Source organism: Macrobrachium nipponense, chromosome 16 (genome assembly GCF_015104395.2).
Source record: "Macrobrachium nipponense isolate FS-2020 chromosome 16, ASM1510439v2, whole genome shotgun sequence".
NCBI lineage: Eukaryota > Metazoa > Arthropoda > Malacostraca > Decapoda > Palaemonidae > Macrobrachium > Macrobrachium nipponense.
Window position 1 is genome coordinate 76838199 of NC_087209.1, and position 27721 is coordinate 76865919.

At 36.9% G+C, this 27721-nt stretch overlaps 1 protein-coding gene across 3 annotated transcripts in view; it reads left to right on the plus strand.

Moving 5' to 3' along the window:
• The window catches only part of LOC135195830 (uncharacterized), a 274057-nt gene that overhangs the window by 177398 nt on the left and 68938 nt on the right, over window positions 1–27721 (plus strand). For 2 of the 3 annotated variants that reach the window (XM_064222337.1, XM_064222338.1), the window contains exons 21-28: window positions 11225–11443; window positions 11801–11992; window positions 14939–15054; window positions 15347–15443; window positions 19495–19574; window positions 19836–19950; window positions 20627–20818; window positions 21586–22491. In XM_064222337.1, coding sequence (XP_064078407.1) covers window positions 11225–11443; window positions 11801–11992; window positions 14939–15054; window positions 15347–15443; window positions 19495–19574; window positions 19836–19950; window positions 20627–20818; window positions 21586–21818 — 1244 coding nt within the window. In that variant the 3' untranslated portion in view covers window positions 21819–22491. Of the gene's footprint in view, window positions 1–11224; window positions 11444–11800; window positions 11993–14938; window positions 15055–15346; window positions 15444–19494; window positions 19575–19835; window positions 19951–20626; window positions 20819–21585; window positions 22492–27721 lie in introns of those variants that run through there. The other variant, XM_064222339.1, reaches the window with a different exon arrangement.

Sequence of the window (27721 nt, forward strand, 5' to 3'; positions counted from 1 at the left end):
CACACTCTTGGACATCGCCTTTCCCTTTAAAAATTGGGATCAATATACTCCCACGCCACTCATTTGGTATCTTTTCCTGTTCAAGGATCTTTATCATAAGATCGTACAGTATATCCACTCCTTCATCTCCTAATGCTTTCCATGCCTCCACCGGGATCATGTCTGGTCCGGTTGCCTTCCCATTCTCATCTTCTTCAGTGCATTTAGTACCTCTTGCCTAGAAAACCTCATTACCATGCCAATGTTCACTTGCCCATCCTCTCTTATTAGTCTATTATTTTCTTCATTTAACAACTGTTCGAAATATTCTTTCCATCTCTTCACAATGTCTTCCTCCTTTCTAAGCACTACACCCTCTTGATCCTTTATTTGTTTGATAGTGTATATCTTTGGTGCTCTTATTTCTAGCCTTTGATAGCTTGATCATCTTCTTTAATCCTTCCTTTGTCCCAGCTCATTATACACATCATCATACGACTTTGCTTTAGCTTGGGCTACCACCTTTTTCACCACCTTGTTTTTCTCTCTGTACCTATTTCTGTCTTCCACTGACTGTGACTCTTCCCATCTCTTCTTTGCCTCCTTCTTATCTTTTACTACTTTCTCAATGTCTTCATCCCACCACCAACTCTCCTTTTCTTCCCATATGATACCAGATGTCTCTCCTAGCAGCTCCTTTCCATGCCTTCTTATACTGCTGCATTTCGTGCCCACCATTCTTGAACATCTTCAATCCCTATATCAATATCCTCCAAAACCCTCCTCTTAAACTCTCTCTTCTTATCCCTTCCTTCTGTAATTCGTACCATTTAATTTTCCTTATCCCTTTAGCTTTGGTTTTTCTTTCCCTTTTCAACTTCAAGTCCATACATAGCAGCCTGTGTTGGGGGGCTACATGGTCGCCTGGAATAACTTTGCAGTTCTTGACCTCCACCAGATTTATCCTTTTATACAAGAAATAGTCTATCTGGGAGAATCTTCCCCCACTTCTATATGTTATTAGGTGTTCCCTTTTCTTCTCAAAGAATGTGTTTACTATTGCCATGTCGAATGACACAGCAAAGTCCACTACACTCTCTCCTTCTGGGTTTCTCTCCCCAATTCCATGGCCCCCATGCACCCGCCCAATCGCCTCATTTTCACTTCCGACATGGCCATTTCAAATCTGCCCCAACTATCACCCTCTCATGCTCTTCCAGTTCTTGCATTATTCCATCCATGTCTCTCCAGAAATTTCCTTCTCTTCTTCTGTGCAACCAACTTGTGGTGCATATGCGCTTATAATATTCAGAATCTCTCCTCCATAACATATCTTCAATCTGATGATACGGTCATTCTTTCTATGCACTTCTATTACCGAGTTCTTTAGTTCACTAGGACAGTACTATGCCAAACTCCATTTCTACCTTGTTTATTTGCTCCACTATAATATAGCTTATATCCATCTCCCAACTCTTTAGCTTTATTTCCTTTCCACCGCGTTTCTTGCAACACCACACCACATCTACTTTCTTTTCTCTCATCAAGTCAGCCAATTCTCTACCTCTCCCAGTCATGGACCCAACATTTAGCTGACATACTCTGAACCCAATGTGAGCTCGCTTCTTTAGCTGCACCCGCTCCCGATGCAGTAGCCCTCGCCTTACCACAGAGTTAGGGCGATGTCTCTGTGCGTCGTTTACGGAGTACGCCCTAGCATTACCTCTTTCCATATTTCGGCTCATTCCATTTTTGGTTTTGGCACAGATTTTTACAGCCGGATGCCCTTCCTGACACCAACCCTCCCTATTTATCCGGGCTTGGGACCGGCACCCATAAGGACTTGGTTGCCCCCAGGTGGCTAGGTTATTATATATATATATGTATATATATATATATATATATATATATATATATATATATATATATATATATATTATATATATATATATGGTTATATATATATATATATATATATATATATATATATATATATATATATATATATATATATATGTAAGTGTTTACATAATAAAAATATGGAATGTTAGTCCATATATATAAAAGTCTAAAACTAAAGAGGTCAACCAGATTGCTTGCAGGAATGTGATCAGACTAGAGACGCTAAAGATGACGTATACAATAAATATGTAAGCTAAGATAACATGCCGTCACCTGTAGTCATTCAATTGTTTATAAACATTAGTCCAAGCTCCCTGCTTGAGACAACTACCCGACCTATTATTCAAACGGCCTACGTGATCTGTAGCGTGTCTCATTCGATTGTGTGTTCGTATGAAACTATGTCATCTGATAGTATGTTCATATGTTCGAACTACTGTCTGTTCCTTCATAACTTGTAACAGAGATGGTAGACAGGCAGAACAGAGTTAGCTATCGTCATTAGAAGACTGTACCTCTTTACCTAAGCTTTATCATGTAGAGGAAAAAAAACAATAGGATTAGCCATCATCATTGCAGAAGCGATCAAGCTATCGTCATAGAAGACTTGTGTGATCATACCTGATTCTTTCATCATGTAAAACTTCAGAAGAATATACTATTTTTATACCTTGTGTTTTCTACAAGAACCTCACCGAACCATGAGTTTAACACATCGTCGTAAAGATAATACCGACTTCGTAAGTGATCTACAAAACCCCAGACACTCCATTGAAGATGGAAGTGCAATACCAACCGACTTAGCGTATAGATTATCGCTAGTCTAACATTACCTCATAGGGCGCCTTAAAATACAAGGCACAAGCCCTAATATTTGGTGGCCAGCGTACCAGAAGAACTCTACAACGTCTACGAAGAAAAAACCAGAATAATAAATCATGTATCATAAGAAGTCAACGACGACGGAAGCAGCAGATTCTCAAGCAACATAGTATCAATCATTAGTGAGCGACTTCAGAAAACAATAAGAACTCTTCAACGACGACGAAAGCAACAGATTCTTCAAGCAACTTAGTATCATTGTTTTAGTGAATAACTTCAAGAAACAAAACCGACGTGTCCTTTTTCCTACGGCAACGGAAGCTTCGTCTCTCATTAGAATCATTCAAGAAAACATCGTTAGTGAGCGTTTCCGGCACTGCAAGAAACAAAACCGAACGCGTCCTGCAGCATCGGATTTTTAAGGGCTCGAATCATTGAAACAACGCGCACGGGGGAAACTGAAGCCAAACCAGGTCGTCCGCTAAATAGAGAAGGAGGACCAGGGCCGTGTGTCGTTATCGGAACACCGTGACTTCCCACAAAAGCAAGCTAAGTACAATTTTTTATTATTCTTTGGAGTAACTTAGAGTGTTTCCTTTGCAGGTCGAATTTCGTTATTCCTGTGGCTGAAGTTACGAGACATTCTTAATCTTACTTTTTTACAGAAATTATCTACATCATTGAGATTTCGCTACTGCGAGTTTTTATCTTTGAGTGTCTGTTTCCAGAAGTTCTACTGAAATATCATAATCATATACTATGTTAATTTATCATTTTGGGGTGATTATTAATCCCTTACGTAACAAATCATATTAAACAGTGAATATGCGTTTACGCAGTGGACGTCTGTATTTATACAGATGCATGGATAGGGTCGTTAAGCACCGTAGTGATTAGAAAACACACAAAAACAAGTGGAACACCCGTACAAATCTAGATAAATTAGAGGTAACACTATTTCGGGTCATGACAATAAATGCTCCTTTGCAAGTCCCGATCGCAGTTTTAGCCTGAGTTTTTTGAGTTATATAAAATATCGAACCTCAATGACTCAACTCAACTTTAAAAATATGGCTGGATTGCAAGGAATAACATGTCTGTAAAAAACTTTCATTAGGCTAAATGCGCTGACCAGGATCCCTCACTATTTCAAATTTTAGCAAAGAATGAAGTACAAACAGTTAAGATTGAATGCAGTAGAGATAACTCGTCTTAATTAGTAATCGCTCAGTTCCTAATAGTTCGTCATTCATTGCTTTATACGTAACCAGCAACATAATGCTAAAAACACACAATACGTTGCCGATGGTAATAAAGAGAAGGATCCTAATTATTACAAAAAGAAATAGAAACAGTAGCCCGTTCAGAATCAAACAAGCAAACTCGGTGACTGTGTCACCTAGTCAAGCGGTCAAGGTTAGTTAAATCTGCCGAGTTTTCAAAGCGAAGCAAATTCCACACAATAAGCGACTCTAGCAGAGTGGGGAAAAGCGATGTTGGTTCATACATACCGATATCTTTTTGAACTAAAAAGGATTTTTCCTATGCATCACACGACCGTATAAGTAATCAGAGCAGGTTTTCGTTTTAATTTTAATACATTAAGTTATAATAAATACTGGTGGATTAAGCCCAACTGTACGCGCCGTAAAAAATTAGAATATCTTGTTTTATTTCTTTAGTACACGCAATATCTTGTATTTACGGACTCACCGTCTGTTGTTCGAACTTCCCTAATGAGAAGTCCGGATAAGCGAGCGCTTACAGATACCTCTATAGTTATAAAAAAACATTGATCTGTATGTAGTGTAATTGTAAGATCCATCTAGGGGTATACAAAATATTATCTTACATCCTGCAAAATAAGGCGTGTTTATCAAAGGAAAATCCTATAAACCTTCAAACATAGTAAAATCCGTTTGAACAAAATGAGACAGTTAATCAAATAATAACTTATATAAAGGAACTATACATTTGTCTCATAAATCGTAACATTGTTCAAATGACCCAACAGAATTCTCCCACAACCGCAGTCGTACTTTGCACGCAAAATCTCGAGAAGCATGGCACCCTCGAATGTCTTAGTGCGTGTAAAAAGACTGTGCTGGGAAATGAAATTTTAATCCTTCCCGACACTCTGAAATATAACGATTTCCGCGAACAAAGCCCTAAAAGTATACATATCGTGGATACAGAAGTTATAAATATCGCATTTTTTATTGTTGCTAATTTTTAATCCCGCCCAATCAGTCGTGGATGAATCTCTCTTATATTCTATCTAAAGTAATATCAATAAAGTCATTCAAGCAGAGGTGATTCAGCAGATTTTTTTTTTATCTTCTACCTGAATACCAGGAAGTTTCTCCACTAGCGAGTGATCTCTGGGAGAAAACGGATGTCATTGAAAACAAAATACGGTCTAAGGACAAACATAAAGCTATATACGTACCTTCGTATAGAATCTCACTGAAATTTCAAAATAGAGATAAATGACGAAGTTGAAAAAAGTTAGTAATAGGAGTCATTAGGAAATCAAATAAGCCCATATAATTTTTCCCTCAAATGTCATGCCATAAAAGATCGGACTTGGCGTATCTGCGTAGATTTCTGACGCTTAAACAAGGAAACGACTCCCGATAGTTTCCAGTGCGATGTACCGACGACATCTTATCTCTGTTAGGTTAGAATAAATTTTTTTCACCAACTTGGACTTACTTAAATGCTTTTACCAGATACCATTACCTAAGTGATTGTACCTCATACACCGTTTTCAGCACACCCAGGGGACATTATCAATTTTTTACGTATGCCTCCGGCTTACGTTGCGCCCCAATTACAATATAGTGTTTGGAGACTTTTAGGGGATAACCTACATGCCTATATGGATGATCTTGTAATCTTTTCTAATACCTTAGAAGTACATTCACATAAAGTAGAGCTAGTGCTACAGAGACAAAGACAAATAATCTCAGAGTAAAATATCTAAATGAGAGTTTTTTAAAACCGAACATGTTTATCTAGGTTTTATGTGTCTGGTCAAGGTCTTAAAAGTAGTCCATGGTAAGGTGTCGGCTATTCATAACTTTCCGGTACTTATTAACGTAAAAGGGGGATACAGCACTTTCGCGCTTTAGTGGGTATTACAATCGTATGTAAATATGTAACTCTTCAATCATGACAGCTCCTTTAACAGATCTTACGAAGAAGAACGTAGATTTATTATGGTCTGAAAAGCATCAACAGGCGTTCAATATCTTAAAAGCGGAAAATGCAGCTTACCTAACTTAAAAAATCCCTGACTTAAATAAGGAATTTTTTTTTTATTGCAACAGACGCCTCAGACCAAGGGGTAAGAGGGTATTACTTCAGTAATATGATAAACAGTTCTTCCCTATAGCTTTTTATTCACGTAAACTAAAGCCCTCTGAAAGTAAATATACAGTAATAGGCAAGGAAGGGCTAGGTATCTTTAACTCACTAGTATATTTTAAGTTCATAATCTATGGCTATCCTGATAAAGTCCTTACTGAACATGAGTCCTTTACCGAGTTTTTTCAAAGGCTTTAATCACAGTCCAAAAGGAACTCGGTGACAAATGATCATTCAGGTCTTTGGAGCCAAGATAAGATATCTACCTGGGAAAGCAAATATCATAGCTGACGCATTATCCCGCAATCCCGCACCATACAGCAAAGAACCATTAATTGGACTAAAAGATATAGAAACATCCGTGCCTATTGTTAAAACCGTATCTAAACAAGAAAATTCCTTAACCCAAGAGATCGCGAGCATTGAATATCTGGGTCGGAGCGCAGAACTGTTACAAACTGAACAAAGCAAGCGTCAACAGACATAACCCAAACAATAAACACTTCGAAACGGAAACAGGGTCAGCGGCTAAGCAAAAACAATACACACTTCGAGCAGAAACCCTAAAGCAAAAGTATATTTAAAGTATGTGTATCAGAATAATGTAATCAAATGTAATATTATATGTAGGTCTGTGACGAGGTAAACCCGAAGAACACAGCAGATGACTAACGACCAGGTATTAGTAATATCTCTTTCATACCAATCGTCATAAACTGGTTGCATTCCGTCATCCAGGGTTCCCTACTATGTTACAGAAGCCAAATCACTATTTTACTGGCCTACAATGCTTACAGATATAAAAAGCACATAACTGATTGTAACACGTGTCATGAAAACAAGGGACACACTAAGACACCTGTCAGTTTAGGGCCTATCCTGTGCCAAATCAATCCTTGAAAGAATATACGTAGAATTATTAACAGAATTACGAGTCTGACAGAGGGAATAAACACTTCTTAGTGTTAATAGTTTCCTTGACACGTTATATAGAATTAATAGCACTAAAAACAAACACCGCAATTGAGTGCGTTAGGAATATTTATGAGTGCTAAATCAGTAAACATGGAATTCAACAACATGATAATCTGACTCGGGTGGTGTAAATCAATAATAATCTCCTTAACACGTTGTGTGAATTCCTTTCCATTAAGAAAAACCAATAATATATTTTATCACCCAGAGTCAATCGGTTGGTAGAATAACGGATAATTAAATAGGAAGTGTCAATGTCTTACGAGTTACAACTCGTGATATTGGATCCGACCGGATTATAGCGGTTCTCGCGGTTTTAAATACCTTTATCATTTATATCTTGTATCTATAGAATTGATGCCGCAAGTAGCCTTATACGGTACGCCGCTAGAACACTTTTCCACATATTCAAGCCAACCATTAATTTATCAAATATATATATATAAATAAATAAATATAAAAAAATAAAATAAATATGGATACAAGTGGAGTCAATATAATACATCCGTAAGAAGTCGGAAGGGTTACAAATTATAATAATAAAAAAGGAATCACGATAAAATCAATAAGCAAAACGTAACCATAGATAATTAAATATCCAAATATATATGCGTAAAGATTTGAACTCTAACTTAACGCTTTAGTAATGACAAATAAGCTAAAAGTTCAAACACATATCCAAAATCTACTGACATATTGTCTGTCCCGGTGATTTATATTCGTAGTCAATGAAAAAAAAAAAATTAAATAAATAAATAAATAAATAAACTAATAATAAATAAAATAAATAAAATAAAATAAAAGAGATTTTAAAGTCAGGAAGTCTAGAAGTGAAAATGTTATCTATGGAATAATCCTATATGAATCTTATACAGGGCTAATAATATAACGTATATAGAATTCGTATGGAAACCTTTTTCATATAGTTTGAATAAGGAATATTTATTTAACATAATGCCAACATGAAACTAATATATTGTTCAATTTTGGTACTGTTGTTTTTTTTTTTTCAGACATTCTTCTCATGCGGGTGGAGAATTAAAACACTAAAATATCATTTGAAAATACTAAAGTCGTATCTCTTACAGCAAGTAACGTAACTCTTAGCTGGCTGAGAGCAATCTCCTGCCAAGTGACGACGTCATCATTGCCGTATCAGCATTTGTTCCTTTTAACCTCAATAATCTGCTTACACAGGCTTCATCTGTGTGTCGTCTCTGCTTGCAAAAGCAGATTGACTGGAGAAAGGAATGCTTAGTTCATGAACTTCACATGTGGTTCATAGGTCACATGACAGGCCACATAACATATTCTTATCCGTGTGTGTAATGCAATTAGTTAAGGACTTGTAATCATTTTAAAATTAATGAACAATATAAGCAAATAGAATTTCTATAACAACAAAATGAATTAATTTTTTTTTTCTGAACCTCATAGACATTTAGAAGTATCAAGATATGTATATATGAAATATTTACTTGCAACATTAGCCTATTACAATTCATGGGAAAATGTCACATTTTCTTGAAAAACCCAAAGTTTATATAGAAATTAGTTACATAGTGGGTTTTTCGTTGCATCTCCTACCTATTAATAATGTTTTAATAGTTAACCTCAGAAGATGCGCACGAGAAAATTGAATATGAAACTTTTGTTAGGGCACATAGAATCATGATTAATCTTCTCTTTGACTCTTATGTTGCCTGGCAATCTTACAATTAGCTCCGTTTTCCACTTCTTTGTCTAGTAACTTACTACCAGTAATATCGAATTTTCTTTGAGATTCGTAATGATATCTATTTATTTTTTATAATTCTGGATATTTTTACAAGTCATCATAGACCTGGATAGGTTCACTCATTGTTAATGCCATGGATAAAAAAGTTTGTACAGCGGACTCTTTTGAATTCCGAAATATCAGCGAATTCATGTGGGTTAAGTCTGGTCTAAATGGCTCTCTCCCCTCCCCTGTATTTGGATGTCGTCTGAATTTACTTTGCCCTTGTGACAAGTATAATTTCACTTGCAGGCTGATTAATGGAACCTGGTTACAGTATCCTGCAGTACGAGAGTTTCACATCGCAACTTCAAAAAATCGTTCGTCGCAGCGGACGACTACAGTCAAGTAACAACCGCCTACAATGTGAAAGGAATTTCATGGACTTCTTCGACCGACACCGTATCTCGTCGTTAATCTCGTTTTAATGCGGAATGCTCCAGCGGCTGTCGGAATTCGACTACAAAAAGGGACATACTTCCGACAATTACGACCCGAAGGATATTCAACTCTACTTTGCTGGCGAAGGACTCGTGCTGGGATGATCTATTCATCGCGAACGTAATCGTGTAGCTTAGGATGCAGAGAATAAGTATGAGCGCAAAATAGAACGTTGGACCCGCCCAGGCAAATTTTCCCCTTGTTTTAACCATTGAAAAAGGCCGTTTCAATTGGCTAAAGGTGGTTGTCTGGAACTGTGTAATGGACGAAAAGTTGTTCGAAAGCTAGTTAAAAGTGAAGTAGTATAACCTCGGTCATGTATCCTATATATATAAAGTATCATGTATCCTATATATAATTGATCATAAATAACAGAGTCGAAATATATCTTTGCGTGTACGCAATAGGAATCTCTTATATAAATGATCATAAATAACAGAATCGAAATATATCTTTGCGTGTACGCAATAGGAATCTATTTAAAGTGCACATATATTAATCATAATTTTATGAATCCATATACATATGTATAAACAAATCAGGTAGCCTATAATCAATCTGTTACCTTTTATCTTACCAATATCTGCAGGTATTTATGAGTTAGTATATTGATTAATGAATCAGATACATAACAGTTAGCATAAAAATCAACGAATCAATCAGCATAAACATTAATAATTTTATCAATTCATATATGAAATTTTTTATCAGTTAAAATATGATTTTTATCATGTTAATCTTCATTCTATGCAATTATCAGAGTACATTAGTATTTTCTGTAGCATAAGTATCTTAAAGAGATGAAGTGAAAAACTGTATCATTATATATCATGTGATCACTATTATTTACCAATATCATTGTTTTATATTTTATTACTTGAATCAATTCATGTACACCATGATTTTTTATTTACTTATATATATATATATTCACATAGTGTCTGTATCACACTCCTATAAGTCAAATGCAAGTCAAGTTTGAGTAATATTCAGTAGTTGGTTTTGGTAGCTGACCGAGCTAATGTAAGTGTTTACATAATAAAAATATGGAATGTTAGTCCATATATATAAAAGTCTAAAACTAAAGAGGTCAACCAGATTGCTTGCAGGAATGTGATCAGATCTAGAGACGCTAAAGATGACGTATACAATAAGTATGTAAGCTAAGATAACATGCCGTCACCTGTAGTCATTCAATTGTTTATAAACATTAGTCCAAGCTCCCTGCTTGAGACAACTACCCGACCTATTATTCAAACGGCCTACGTGATCTGTAGCGTGTCTCATTCGATTGTGTGTTCGTATGAAACTATGTCATCTGATAGTATGTTCATATGTTCGAACTACTGTCTGTTCCTTCATAACTTGTAACAGAGATGGTAGACAGGCAGAACAGAGTTAGCTATCGTCATTAGAAGACCTGTACCTCTTTACCTAAGCTTTATCATGTAGAGGAATAGGATTAGCCATCATCATTGGCAGAAGCGATCAAGCTATCGTCATAGAAGACTTGTGTGATCATACCTGATCTTCATCATGTAAAACTTCAGAAGAATATACTATTTTTATACCTTGTGTTTTTCTACAAGAACCTCACCGAACCATGAGTTCAACACATCGTCGTAAAGATAATACCGACTTCGTAAGTGATCTACAAAACCCCAGACACTCCATTGAAGATGGAAGTGCAATACCAACCGACTTAGCGTATAGATTATCGCTAGTCTAACATTACCTCATAGGGCGCCTCTTAAAATACAAGGCACAAGCCCTAATTATATAATATATATACTATATATATATATAGATATATATATATATATATATATATATAGAGAGAGAGAGAGAGAGAGAGAGAGAGAGAGAGAGAGAGAGAGAGAGATATTAGATTATCTATTTGATTTCGTGTTGTTAATCGTGATTTTCTTTTGTTAATGATGATTCTCTTGCCATTTCCAGCGTGTACCTTAGAGACAGTCCCCTGTTTAAATACAACGACAGCGCAGCTTAATGTGTCCCAAAACTTCTTAACCTTGAACTCATCTATACAGTACATCTGTCCACCATCACTGGCGATGCCAAATGGAACGACGAATGTGACTTCAACTTGTGTTGAAACTCTGGTAGGAATGATGACCACCTATACCTTCAAGCCAGCCCTTATACCCAATTGCAGCGGTAAGGGAAATCATGCGCCTTATGTATGTCACGTATTATATTTCTCTGTCTTGTTTCCTTTATCTTGACCTTTATTATTATTCCAACTGCCACAGCACACTATCATCGCTATTATGAGTATTATTGTCGATGTCTTGCGTATATACAAACTTGTATACATATATCTAAATGACAATTCTTGATTGCAAAAAATCTTGGTTTGCTGTAAAATTTCTAGTGTAGGGAATAATTTTTGTTGCCGTTGTCATTTTTATTTATTGCTTTGAATGTCTAGCATCAATCTACTTATTGTCATTACCGACAATGGGCGCATGTGTAAAGTCCAGCACCTACAAATGTCCCAAATGTTTTTTACAGTATGCCTAGGGGAACCAATCATTTTTAACGCCACCACAAATTGGAGCAGCTCTCTCCAGTATAGCACTGGAGCCACTGTGGATGTCATTTGCAATCCGGGTTTCTTAGTGAATGAGACGGACGAGATCACTAATTACTCCGTGATTGAGTGCACGGACCTGGGCTGGTTGATTGACCTTTCTTGTCTACCTGGTAAGTAGCAACTGAAGGGGTTAATCCCATGAACTTTTAAAACTCCAGTTCTCTAATCTTTATAAGTTTAAGACATCATAAACTGATCGGAAAGGTTCGGGCAATGAGGGCTTGTGTCGTCTGCTTAAACTCTAGGCGCATAGCCTTGCTTAAGAAAAAAATAAAAATAAAAATAAGTGACGGTGGGTCACTGGTCCTAATCAACTAAGAAGTGGGCGTTACAAGATGTGTTCAGTCAGTGAATCTCTCTTGGGAATCTTGTCCCATCAGTGGATGAGAAAATTTTAGAGATGGTCAGCCCCAGGCACATGAGGGCGCTAAGAATTTCCAATTTTACAAATGCCAAGGATAAATTGAATATAGGAAATTGTAACGCAAGAACTCTGAAACCAATCAAAAAGATGAAATGGTAGACAGCGAATTCGAGAATTGTTCTGATTTGAGATAGACGGGAATGAAGAAAGAGACGCGATAGAGGGTAACACTTAGTATATGCAGGAAGCGCAGACGTAAATGATAGAGGGTAGGCATGAAGTTAACACCAAATATAGAAAAAGCCTTAACTGGATGGATGATAGAGCACAGTAGGCGAGGGCTCGCAAAATGTAAACCAAAGCCGGGCAATGTGAGAATTATAGTTTGCAATGCAGCAGCAAATAAACTCGCTTTAGAAATACAAGGCGCAGAATGCGTGGGTGAGATACCTGTAAGAAATGTTAGATAAGATTCATAGTCGGTGATATAACTGGAAAAATTAGTATTACCAATATAGATATGCATGAAATCGGCACAGAAAGCCTGGGAGAGAATGCAAAAACGAGAATGGGGTGCAATTTATTAGTTTTTGGCTGCATGTAGTTTTGTAATAGGAGGTACTCTTTCCTAACAAGGATATCCATAAATACACTTGGATATATCCTTATAGCAGTCATGAAAACCAAGCAGATCATAATACGATCTTTAAATGGTGAGAGTGAGTAGTGGTTAGTGTCGTGGTATGCCACCCAGATATCGCGGGTTCGCGTCTCCCCCAGGGCGATCAAAAATCACTGGCTCTGTATCATAATCAGTTATGGCTGCAGTATAGGGTTTTTGAACAGGTTTCATACACCCAGGTATGCTCCTTCTCAGCAGGCTGGAGACAGCAGTTGATAAAACGTCTAGAGATAGCAACTAGAAAAGACAGGGGATGCACAGACCAGAAATTCATAATAAGACACTCTACAACAGTGTACGAAATTTAAAAATCCCATTCTGATGGCTTTTGTTGATTATGAGAAGGCATTTGACAGCGTCCACAGTCCCATCAAATATGTAAAACTAACTCAAAATAATACATAAACAAAATAATATGCAAATTTAATGTTGGTGTAATCTTTTCAAGTAAATTTACAGTAAAGCAGAGCGACAAAAATTTGACAAAGATTACACTGACAATATTCTAATAGAAAATAAAGACCACAGCACTTCATGAACTTGTCTAATTAAATGTCTCATATAATGATGGGATTCAAATTATGTCCAAGAAAAGCAATATTTAGAAACAATGATATCCAGCACAGATTCTCTTGAAAGGCTAACATAGCCATATCAAACAATGGACTGGAGTAATAAGATTTGGAAATCAAATTAGACTGGAATTGTATACGAAAGTACGATTATACCACGGTCTAAATCTGTGGATTATCCGTAATTCTAGTATGAACTGTATATCTAAATAAACTTGAATCATGGTATGACAATGGTACCATATCCAAGCACCACAAGATTCACTGAGCTCGTTTTCTTCGTAGGGGGTTAGTAACGTCAATGGACCTCATACGGTGCAATATAGGTATTACTTGAGGTTCACTGCAGCGTCCCCTCGGCCCCTATACCTCTTTTCATATTAGCTTTCTTCCATCTTACTTTCTACCCTTTCCTTACAATTGATTCATAGTGCAACTGCCAGGCTTTCCTCCTGTTACACCTTTCAAACCTTTTCACTGTCAATATCCGTTTCAGCGCTGAAACGGAAATTATACCTAAAACCTATAAATCAATCGACTAAGCTCGTTTTACAGAGATGCAAGAGAGATCTAAGAAAAACAGACGTAATGAGGATATCAAGTACTAATGGATGAAATAACACCAGTTGGAGGGAGATATAATTGAGCTGGAATTCATGAAAGGGTAAAAAAAGGCCATCTAAACTCTGGGCTGGATAAATAAGATTTGGAAATTAACGGACGGAAGTTGCATGCGAAAGTATTGCAATACGGATCTGAATCGAGGTATGACACAGAAATTAAAAGATTTTGTGGACTTGGGAATAAAGCTTTATGAAGAATATTAGGAGTCGAATGAATGGCAGCAGGGTAAAATAAGAAATGATACCAGAAAGGAAACTATGCATATTCCAGTTATGGGTGAGATAATGAGGAAGTGGGGCGGGGGGAGAGTAGAGCTGACTTGGTCACGTCCTTCGTAACCCATCCCATAAGAATAGTTCACGTGATGTCGATGCGGTTTCTGTGGTCACCAGAAGAGTTTTCATAAAACTTTTGATGTAATCTTTTCCACTGCATAAGTGAAAGAACGCCAAAACTTCTCCCCAACTGAAGATTTTACTCTCTTCTGCCAATAAATGTTATACCTATAAATTGGTTAGAATTTTCAGTTGGTGATGTATTAACAGCGTTTAGTGGACTTCTATTTTGATACATCTTCCATAAAGATAACATCAGCGTGGAATTCTGAATGAGGAAATTAAACTTCTTTTAGTTATACCTATAAACTAAATGTTATACCTATGAGCTGGTAATAGTTTTCAATTGGCTATGTATTTAAGCGTTTAGTGGACTTTTATTTTAGTATAGAATTCTGAATGATAAAATTCAGTTCATTATCGTTATATTTATCCAATTCTCGTTGTACAGCAATTCTAATTATTGACCCTCATTTCAGGGTGTGTGGACCCACTGCCAGTAGCTGGCAGCAACATGAGTATGGAAAACGTAACAAATTTATTCATAAATGCTACTGTTATCTACAGTTGCGATGAGGGCTCTTATATTCCTGCCGTAAGTTTGAAGACTGCATCCCTGCGTTAGTTTTGAAGTAATAGATTAATTTTCGTATATGTAACAGCCAAAAATGTATGTCAAGCTTCCTAACTCCTTTGTTGCGTTCACTGATAAAGCCACAAAAATTGAAACGTATAATACGTGGAAATACCATAATATTACTCTAATAAGGTAATAAACTGTGAATGTCAGATCACTGAGAAGCATTGAAGTGGTTTCATTTAATAGTAACTTGATATAAAGATATGATAGTTCACATTTCCTTCACTCTCCTTTTCTCACTCCACAGATTTTACCTGAGATACGGAATCACACCGTTGTTACCTGTGGGGTCGACGGGAAATGGAATACTTCCCTGAACGCAGCTGAATTCTATTGCGCTGAAAGTAAGCTTTCACCAAATAGTTTTATTTCAAGATTGAAGCGGCTGTCTCAGTTGCAGAACTCTTTCATTGACGAAGCACAACAAAGTAGAATTAAAGATGACGTCGCTATATGTAGATATAGGTATGCAATAAGAAGCTAAAAAATACAATATACGCAATACATAATACCCGTCACAGTCAAACATGAGCCCTTTTACAGCGAAGTGAGACACCTTTTGAACAGTAGACCAGGAATCAACCACCAACTGGCAGAGGGAGCCAAATTTTTTACCATTCATCCTAGATGCACACACACACACACACACACACACACACACACACACACACACACATATATATATATAGATAGGAAACTGTCGATTATTCATATTTGCATTATCTACAGCTCAGCTTTATCTGCTTACAATGCAGCACTCAATGTGTGTATAAAATGTTAATTTGTGTGTGTCTATATATATATATCTATATATATATATATCATATATATATATATATATATATATATATATAATATATATAAAATATGTATAAGTCTTTACAATAAATAGGTAAGTAAAAAGCCTTCTGCATAGTTGACAATGCTGTGTGGGGATAAAAGTGATTGTAACACTGTGAACAGTCATATAGCACACTGAGAAATGAATATTGGGGTCTGATATGCCAGGTAGGCACTTTCTGGGGATGGGAAAGGCTGGCCGGGCTTTTGTTTGCAAGAGCTTTCATGATTGTTATTGGCTTAATAGCGACAACACCATTTAAAATCCTTTACAAATCATTTTGTGTGTTACTTTCAAGTGGCTGAGACAGAAACATCATGGCTACAAAAATGTATGGTAGAAGTTGCATGTGCTTGGGAATTTTCACAATTAATGGGTCAGAAGCTTGTAATTTTGTTTATTCCCTTTGAGCGACTGACAGAGATAGGTCATGACAATGTTATCGGAGTTTCCTTCTCTCATTTGCTATCTGCAAAGATGCCAGCGCACTTATGAGGCATGCTCTACTGCTTATATGTACATAATTTTTCAGTAATTGGGCTTTAAATGGTTGATGTATTAGCCATTGTCACAATGCTTTCCACTGGTTTTTGTGACTTTCTCAAGTGCCTCTGTACTGTAGCATTGTTATTGCTGTGTGTGGTGCTGTGTATTGTGTGCATGGCCCACCACCTCAAAGGTCCAGGAAGGTGTTGATACTTCTGAAGAAACTGTTTATGACTCATATTATTACTGAGTATACCATAGCATGGGCTACCTTGCAGGACATCAAGAATGCCAAGGAGAAAATGAAGTATCCAAGGGAATTTGGGAAGAAGTTGTCCAGAAGTGATGCCTACAAGGTCATGACCAAGCCTCACCTTAATCTGGTTTCTTCAGCAGAGGTTGCCTAGGGTGTATGTACAAGATGCTTAGATGAATCTGCTGCTATGAAGCTTGCAGGTCTGCTTGGGGTTGTAGGCTTTATTGCGTCTGAAGGTTCACCGTCTTGGTTCAAAATTCAACATTGGCTTTGCAATACAAAGACTCCTGGAGAATACTAGGATGTTTCCGAGGAGGGAATATAGTAATATCAGTTGATGTTGAAACACATCATGAAAAGGAAGATCTAGTTTTGAGCCGGATCTACAATGCTGATGAAACTCAATGGAATTTGGAGAGGTGTCTAGGAGTGGGGTCGGCGAGGTCATGTCCAAGCCCTGCTTGGATCTGGTTTCTTCAACAGGTTGGCTGGGATGCATGTATCTGTGTTGAGTTGATGGCTGCTGATACAAAGTTTATAGGTCTACTTGGGGTTGTGAACTTTATTGTGTCTGAGGGTTAGCTGTTTTGGTTCAAAATTCAACCTGGGCTTTCCAACAAGAAGACTAATGGTCAGGACTAGTATGCTTCCAGGGAGGAAATGGAGAAATTTTGGCAGATGTTAAAAGCTTCATGGAAAAGGGAGGTCTCGCTTTGTATCAAATCTCCAATGCTTATGAAACTAGTATATTCCATTGCTCCTTTTCCATTAATACTTTGGCTGCCGAGAAGGACAAGAATTTACCTAGTCGAAACCTTTTGAAGGCATGCATGACTGCTTGTTATGTGCAGATGCCATCATTGCAAACCAGTTTTAGTTGGACACCATACCGTACATGGGTTGATGGATAGTCTCCCAGTGATTTGGTATCATTCAGTGAAGGCTTGGTTCACCTACAAGATTTGTCAAATTGGTTCCATTACCACTTTTGTACTGAGGTTATTCTTAATTAAGTTAAGGACCTTGGCATTGCTAGACATTAGGTGAAGGCTTTGCTTCCTTTTGGCAATAATCCTGTGAATCCTATCACAACCCTGATGGTCAGTTATGAAGATCATATTAGGGTTATGTTTTTGCACTTAATATGATTGCACTCATACAGTTGATGTACCAATATGTTATTATTGCAATAAAATTGCTATAATGGAAGAATCTCCTAGTGGTGTTTGAGAAGGAAGGCGAGAAGGAACAAGTCTAGGACACACAGAGGAAACAGACTCTAGAGAATCTTTGAAAGTATTCAATGAAGTCTGCCATCCACAACTTCGCGGATGCTTAGAAGGATGTCACCATGCAGACCCTGAAGCATACATGGAACTACTGTGAAGAGGAAAGAAGAACTGATCGACTTCTAAGGCTTCAATGTTGATGATTTTTTGTCCAACTTGCACAGGGAGGTGACAGTGCTCCTAAGAGTGACATAGCTGGATGACAATAATGGAGACCCTGGCTTATAGCTGATGTCTGGCAGTGAGATAGCTTCCACAGCTGATGCCAGTGAAAAGTAGGAGGAAGCCCTGGAAGACAATTATAATATTGACAACGCTTCTATTGCACACCCAACCTGAAGCTATAAGGAGATGCAAATGATCTTGGATAAATTTATCGAGCTTGTGGAGAATCCCAACACTGATTTGCAGCTATCTTACCAAGGCCTCAGAGTTTGACGAAGGAGCTCGAGAAATGCTGTAATGAGTGAATGCAAAGCAGAATCGTACCCTAGACAGTTTCTTCAGACCCCTAACCACAATGCACCAAACCCGTCTCCATCCACTTCTTTAGTAACCTTGTCTCTCAGCTCAGCAACACAAGCAAATACTTTGACAACCTATGCTGACCTGTTAGGTTCTTTCAGACAGGAATCTGATTTGTCTATACTATCTCTCGATGACCCTCTAAGAACTTCAACACGTCTTCTGACCAGTTTGCCGCTTCATGACCTCTTGGAGGAACAGGAGACAGTAGAGGAGGACTTTTAAAACCTAATCACAAGTTTTTTGTTTGTCTTATGTTTTGAATATTGTGCACAGTAACGTAATGTGTTTTGCGCCATTTTTAAAGCATATTGTTTACATATACAGTACTGTATGGTGATAAAATAGGAAAAAAATTTACGAACTTACCGACTGTCATCTGTACAGTACTGTACATTGTACGTATTGCATATAGTGCAGTGTGCAGTACTCTGTAGTGAAAAAACAGGGAGGAAAGGTACGAACTTACCGTTTTACATCCGTTCTCTGTTGTATAGTGTACTGTGTTGTGTGTTGTTTATAAACATATAGTGTACATTACACAATACTGTGCTGTGCAATGAGAAAATAGAGAAAAAAGGGCACAAACTCATATCATCCATAAAATATTCTACAGTGTTTTGTGTGTTGTTCATTAGTATATGCAGTGTATACAGGACTGTGTTGTGATGCACTTGTAGTGTGTTTTTTACCATATCCAAAAATTTTCAATATCCGCTGTGGCTTTGGATGTATTAATGCAGGTAAACGAGGGGTGAATGTATAATCTTTATAACTGTTCTTGTTTAAAAGTTTGGTTTTATTATCATTATTCTTACTCGTATTCTCTAAGCCATCACAACCTATTTTTGGACATGTTCCATGTTAGAAGGAATATATTGACTTCTTTGGCATAACCGAGGAAAACTATTTTTACATTGCTTGTCTTTGCAATCAGTACAATGGATATCTATTCTTTAAGCTAATATCTGCTTCTTTTAATTTTATTTTCCTTCCAGTTTGTTTAAGTGATCCTGTTCTCAATAATTCTGGTGCCATCGCCTCCTGGAATAATGTCTCACGCACTATTGGAAGTCAGGTAAAATTCTTTCATAATCTGTTCTTAATAATATCCCACAATGTCTCGTTTTAAGTTATTAATTTTTAATATGCAGTACATGCCCCGTATCTCCTTATCTGGTATGAACATGAAAATGCAATTTTTCTCTCTTAAGTCAATTACTAGAGATCCCACATATAAAGCTCGGCTTGCTCTGTTTCTTCTTTCAGATCGAACGATGTCACACGAGCTCGCATGCTCAGGGGAACTGTTCTTTACTTTTATCCTTTACTTTTGCAGGTGAACATTACTTGCTCTGTGGGTTATGCCCTTCCTCAGTTTAACAAATCTACTCTTGTGACTTGCGAGGAAGGAGGCCATTGGACGAACTCAAGCTCTGTATCCTGCAGGAGATGTAAGATTCTTTCTTCATTGCTTTTATTGTTACTAGCTACTTAGCGAGGAGAAGTTGGATAAGATAAGTGTTTTCGAAAGTTTACTTCAATTTTTTTCATGAAAACCTGAGATGTTATGAAGACCCAGTGTTTCTAAAGATTTGGGTTTTTTTTTATTTGCAATCAGCTTCAAGTCGAACAGTGTCTTTTGCAGCTTTTTCTTTTTGTGAATGTAACTGCTGGGCAAATAATTAACCGCCAACATTCACAGTCACAAAAAAAGCTGCAAAACACACCGTCGAGGATGGAGCTAACTGCAAATAAAAAATGAAAAAGTCTTCCTAACATCAGAGGTTTCCATAAAAAACATACTAAATAAAATATCGAAAATACTAATGGCTAAAATGGCTATATCCAAACTACAAACTCTTGTGACAAATTATTCCTCTTTCACGTCATCAAAATAATGTTAATTTAGTGCTTCATACTACAAGTTCTGAGCCATTCTCAATATTATAAAGTCTTACCCTTATTTTCTTACCTTTTCAACATCCGTTGGAGTATTAAAAGTCAGCTGAATTTAGTCTGCATATATGCAGGGATGCAGCTTGAGATAACATGCAAATGAAAGCATTGAGCCTGACACTTAGTATTTCTTTTACCCTCTTCGTAAAGTGCTTCTTTTTATTCTTCCAGATACATTGGAAGAACCACCAGCGCCGAACGGGACAGTGCACAACAATCCAAGTGGACCTCATTGGGAGGGCACTGCCCTCAATTTTTCTTGCCCAGATGACCTTATATCGATGACTGGGCAGAACATGACGTCGATAACCTTTAATGGCACGAATTGGGTACCTCTAGATCCAGAGTTCGCCTGTTTCAATGGTAATGACAATGCAACATAAAGTGAATTCTCTTAGCTGGCTAGTTTAAATTAAGCACGACTCATTGCCTAAAGGGTGGCAAAGTCTTGGTCTGATGATGTAGATAATTGGATTCTGTCCAACCACGAACCAATAAATACATACCTTAGTTCATTTGATTTATATTTCCTACAAATATCTTGAGATTGAACATGATTTTGATAAGAATACATTTTTTTTATCTTGGTAGGAAGAAGGATTAGGTGCCACATCAATGTATGAAATGTAGTAACTGAATTTTGCCTTAATCTATTTTCAGTCACTGCATTTTATGTTCTCAATAAGCAAATGAATTCCCAAGGTACATGGGCAGCTTGTGATAATACTAAAGCCTATTTTATTGAAGATACTGAGCATTCATTGAATGCATAGGATGAACTGTACATCAGTGATTCTCAACCAGAGGGGGAATTCAAACTCTAGGGGGAATTTCAGAGTGTCAGGGCGGAAGTGTGACCACAGATTGGCCGGCTCAAACTGGCTCTAGAACCTCACAAGATGCAGTGCGCATCGGTCCGCATGACTGAGAAGTCCCGGTGTGGGCTTTCTCTCGCTAGCTTGTGAAAAGGGTTGTTGTTGGGGGTTGGGGGACGTTGGTTAACATACTTACATCTGGGGAAAGGATGCATAGGGGAAAAAAGACTGTGAACCACTGGTCTAATTATTCTATACTTATCCTTATAATTATCATTAAATCACATCTGGTTTTCACCTTTATCTTTCCTGCAGTGTGTCATAACTTGGCCCCAGAAGCGCCTGAAAACGTAAGAATGACCACATATGGAATACCCAAGTTTGGAGCTGTTATTTCTTACGACTGCCAAGGCAAATACCCGGATGGTTCGTCTCAGATCAACATCACATGCGACAGTGGAAACTGGAGCCTGGAGGCTATTCCAGAGTGCTTCCAAAGTAAGTCCTGTCTTTATTCATGTACACAACTCAAAATATTACAAATGTGAGGTTAATGACATTGTTTCATTAGAATTAGCTCAGCTTTCCTTAATGGCAATCAGACGCAGACAGACTTTGGTCAAATATTAAGTCCTAAACTTTGCAGGCTGAGTAAATGTATTTAGAAGTAATAGCGATATTTAAATGCTTCGCTGTTTTTATGATGTAATTAAAAGCTCTTAATTCATAAGAAAGTCATAGAAATGGGAAAGCAAGTTTATATAGTTAGTCGTTCATCTCAGGTAGGGAATAATTCTAAAGTAATGAAAGCACTTCATTTTTATACGGATAAGGTAAGAATGTAGAGTGATTGAAGTAATTCTTAGCATCATTAATGTTGAGTTGTTCTTGACAAAACGGAGAGTAGGGTGTGTTCCATTACTGGTTACTGGAGGACCTTTTATTCTAAAATAGATTATTTCATATTCCGGGAAAGTAATCACAATTAGACATAACATGCGCTAACGAGGATTCTGCGGTATTAGTTTAGAAAGAGTTACCTGCAACCATTGATACATATCAGTTGATACTGACAACGGTTTTGTTAGTTAAATGTTGACCTGCACAAGTCTTCATCTGAGAAATGCATTTCTAAGAAGTTATTTTCATCTATAGGACAAGATTTGACGAACCAGTATAAGCCAATATTTGTTTTAGATATGGCCCTGATATCGTTCTTAGCCTCCAGATCAATTTTTGCCTGACTGGCAAATCCCTTGAAGCATTGTTCAGGAGACCTCTTCACTGTTTTCGGAGGCTGAAGTTCTGTCTCTTCCATTGCCATTCACCCTGTTCCTCACCGGACGAGTGGGGAGCGAACTAGGGCTAACAGATTGATAGGCGAGTATGTAACCCACTCGTCCGGTGAGGAACAGGGTGAAAGTCGATGGAAGAGACAGGTTATGTGAGAGAGACCGGGAAATCATAACTAGGAAGAGACCCCGTACTTGACAGCAGAGGTTTAAATCGAGGTGGGAGAAGAGGTCTCCTGAACAATGCTTCAAGGGATTTGCCAGTCAGGCAATAATTGGTCTGGAGGCTAAGAACGATATCAGGGCCATATCTAAAACAGCTCTCCCAGGGCTGGGCTGAAGGACTAAATTTTTTTACATTGCTTTACACCAACTGGTTACTTAGCAACGGGACCTACAACTTACTGTCGGATCCGAACCACATTATAGAGAGAAATTAATTTCTAATCAGAGTAGTTTATTTGTGGTGATTAGAAATTAATTTCTCTCTATAATGTGGTTCGGATCCGACAATAAGTTGTAGGTCCCATTGCTAAGTAACCAGCTGGGGTAAAGCAATGTAAAAAAATGTAGTCCTTCAGCCCAGCCCTGGGAGAGCTGTTTATCAGCTCAGTGGTCTGGTTAATCTAAGATATAATTAGCTTAACCCCATAGGGGCTAGTGCTGTCAATACAGTAGGGATTACTTAAGGTTCTTTGCAGCATCCCTTCGGTCATAGCTGCAACCCCTTTCATTCTTTTTACTGTACTCCATTCATATTCTCTTTTTTCCATCTTGCTATCCACCCTCTCCTGACAGTTGTTCCCTAGTGCAACTGCGAGTTTTCCTCCTGTTACACCTTGCAAGCCTTGCTACTCTCCATACCCCTTTTAGTGCTGAGTGACCTCATAGGTCCTGGCGCTTGGCCTTTGGCCTAAAATCTATATTCTGTTCTGTTCCATTGCCATTCAACACCCTTATGTTTTCTTTTGTCATTTTCCTTCTTTTCCTCTTCCTCTGTCTAGAGCCAGGCGAGGTCAGTGGTCATGGCTTATATTTAAGAGGCGAACCTGCAACTAAATTAATTTACCACAAAAACACAAAGGCATTTCCTATGACGATAACACCTTTTCAGTTACACGTAACTTGTAGAAAATTTTTGTGCCTTCTTCGATATAAACTTAAAAAAAAATTGTGGATTAGTTCTCGTAAAAAAAATTGTGGATAAAGTCTCGTAAACAAAGGAATAAAAATAGATATGCACGAAAAGTGACGCATTACGAAATAGTTACAGTTACATTTCGTATAAGGTCCTTGGGTACATCTGGCAGTGGTCAGCGTAATTGTCATAATAGTAATTGTTTATTGTCATATAAGAGAAAATATTAAAACTAGGTATAAAATACTGTTCCTTCATTTATGAAAGGAAAGATAAAACTTAGCAATAATAACTATGTTACTAATACCCTCTTTACTCTTTACATGCTGGCTATCGATTACCCTTAATTACAATGAAACTATCATTGTAACTGAGGTTTAAAATCGAATATTTTCGGGTAAGTTTACTCTTTAAAAATGTGTGTGTTTTATATATATATTACACCAACTTTTTCGACGAGAGCCTCTCTCAGCAAATCTTGTCAAATAGTCATGTCTCGTATAAGGAATTCGTTGCATTAAACTTACATATTGGTTGTTCGTTTCAGGTACTTGTACATTCACAATCTCATTCCATTGCGAATTTTCCTTGTCATGTGCTTCATCCACCTATATTTCTACATTTTCCTTTTCCATTTTCTCGGATTCATATTTTGTTTACAGAGGCTGTTTTCATGTACACTATTTGTAGGTTTTTAACTTCTCATATTCATATACTGAAGATGCATGATTGCCAAGTGCAAAAAATTGACATGTTATATTTTGTAATGGTTACAAAAGAATGTTTTAGTTCCATCTGCATAAAGTTGAATTGTTTCTGACCTAACAGTTTTCATTTGTTTGGAAGAAATTGTAAGATTAACCCATACCATTTTGTTCATAGTATTGTACATATATTGTAAAAAATACGAAGCATTTGTTACTCTGATTAAACCTACTGTAATTTAAATAATTACTATGAAATTTAAGGACACAAAAGTATTGTCATTACTTTAAAAGAGAAATACGCAGTGATTATATTGCTTTCAAAGTATATAAAATGAACATTTCATACCCCGCCAAATTCTCATTATTAATATTGAAAACTTCGAGAAAAGATCTTTTCAAGAAATTTTTTTGGAAAGTTTTAGTTTAAAATGATTTAGGTTAATAATTGAGAAATGAGAAGGCTCTTGCAAGCCGTCTGACAACAATGATACTGTGCATTTCATTGCTTCTCTCATTATTATTATTGTTATTATTACTCTCATCATTTGGGAAGCACTCAAGTGACTGGACACGCATATAATATTATAAACTCATTAAGTAAGATTAAGATTACACAAAAAGCGCAATTTAATAAAAAAAAAATGAAAAGATGGAAGGGAATGAGAAATACCCAAACAAATACTTCCAAGATGATAATGCAAGCAGGTAAGAAATATATTGCTATGAACGGCAATACATGTAAGGAGAAGTAAGGCAAAGGAGGATGAGGTTTTGAAGTGGTATTAGAAACTGAAAATCAGATAACCAACGCCAGTCAAACTTCTTAGTACAGAATTCTAGTGGGAGTACGGCTCGACATCGGTTTGTCAGTAGACTCGTTTTACCAGGAGTCAGCCTCGTAACACACGGCACACGGACTCCTTTTCTTCCCGATGTGTTCCAGGTTTATATCTAGGTTTTTCGTCGTATACATTTGCAACGATATGAAAGAATATGAAAAACAAATAATATCAAATCTCACGAATGTTAGAAGGACTGGTGTGGTAGGAAGCTCTGAGGTATTAACATAAATTTTTGTGTGATTCCAATCGAAAAATATTTTAATAGAGATATGTAGCAATAGAGAGGCTTAAGATATTTCTTTGTATGGCCAGATGGCTAACAGATATATATATATATATATATATATATATATATATATATATATATATATATATATATATATATATAAATGTGTGTGTGTTTGTTTATATGTATTTTCTCAATATCAGAAGTCAAAATAATTAGCCACATCACACTGACGTTCTAAACAATTCCCTGTACAGGACTAACCGAATTCTTAACATGTCATTAGTAAGGTGATCATTTTGTTTATTTATTACGCTTGATATTGATGCGGTGTCTATTCTTTGCTTTGCTGTATGTCAGTTTTAATCAGTGCGTTGATATTTTTTATGTTGTCATAATATCAGTGAATCAGACTTTCTAGAAATGGTTCGGATATAATTCATATTGTTAATGCCGTTAAATACATCTTTAGATGGATAAAATTGAGTTTGCCAGCACTATGACCATAAATGCCATCCATTAATCATAAACTCTCACTGGCCCGGTTATATATAACGTCAGAGAATGTGAAATCAATGAAGTAAGCTGAATCTATATAAAAAAAGGTGTTTAGAAGACTATTTTTTTTTTTTTTTTTTTTTTTTTTTTTCTTTTTTTGGTTAAACACTTGCCAGGAAGTTTGTTTGTCTGTTTGCAGATTTACGGAAAAAATTAATGGGATTTTTACGGAAATTGTACAAAAGCTGGGGCTTGCGACTAGCAAGAAGTAATTAAATTTGGGAGTGGCAGGATTAGAACCCTTGGGACAAGGGCCATTCGGGCGGTGTGAGTTGCTTTACCTTGGCGATGGATGGCGAACTCCGAATATTCTTAAGTGTAATAACTTGTATACTGAATGTTTCATTTTGGTTAAAATCTGTAGGAACCAGACAACAAATATTGAATTCCGCTGGCCCAGATAAAGATCTTGAAATGGCAGAGCTCCTCTGTATGGAAATGTTGTCATTTAAGATTACTTGTCTAACCTTCCAAGTATGATTATGCTGCAAGGTTATAGTTTCTATCTGGAGGTTAGCGTCGTTTTTGTATTGTATAACAACTCCAGAACGTGCAACATGATCCTGACTTTAGGAACCTTTGGATCGAGAGTGAAATGATAGTGAAGATGCTGCTCTAAGGGTGATTTTTCATCGTTCTTGGAAACCCTCTGTCAAGAAACTCCTTCATCAAATTAACTAAATATTTGAAAGGCCATTGGAAAATATTCAAGTTCCGAAGGTCTTGCAGTAATAACAATGAAAAGGGATTTACCCAGCGGATATACCTCTCATCAGCACCTTCCAAATATGATTTTGGAAAAAAGCACCGCGCTGATAGCAGAGGAATGGTAAACACCATAAATTCGCTTCAGGCGCGCACCGAATATTGAAATTAATGACTGTGCAGAAATGTGAAGGACGCCTCAAGTGCGTTACCAATTCTTTGTGAGTCACGGAAGAGTCTTCCTGACGGAGTATTGCTAATATTTTATCGTTCGATTCCTTTTTTTTTTAAGGTCTCACATACTATATACTTACGACGGTAAACTCCACTTACCGATCTTCAGGAGGTCTGTTGCATGCACGCCAAAGATAAAACGAATAGAAAATCCAGGAAAGAAAATGCTGCATATTAGTTTATTGCATTCCACGAGTTGAACGAGACCTTTTGTTTGGAGGAATAAAAGAAAAATTCTGAATAAATGGCAGCATTCATTTTTGTCTTTATAAACATTTGTTGGTGAAGCATGTCACTGTGGGACGCAGGAAGGTAAGTCTCCTGAAGAACCGGATTATTCCAGAACAGCAGTTTTGAATTCACTTCCAAACATTATTTTCATATATTTCACGATCAGCGTTCATAAATATCTGTAAAATATCCGAAAACTTGAAATTTCAAACGCATGTCCTATTTATTTCCAATTTTTTTAAAAGTAAATGTGTCAGATGTCCTGCAGAATATGAGGCCCGTAAGTAATAATAGTCACAACTCCCTCGTTCTCTTGTCTCTGAACTTGGTTTCCTCTTATGAATCAAAGGGGTAAATTAAGATAAAATCATATAAGATGTGATGTTATAACCTCTATGTGTATTTCAAGCCATCGATATGAATATTCTTATACGGAACTTTGAACTAGCTATAAGCTTACTAAGAGCATGCAACATGCTCTTATACACACAACACACACACACACACACACACATATA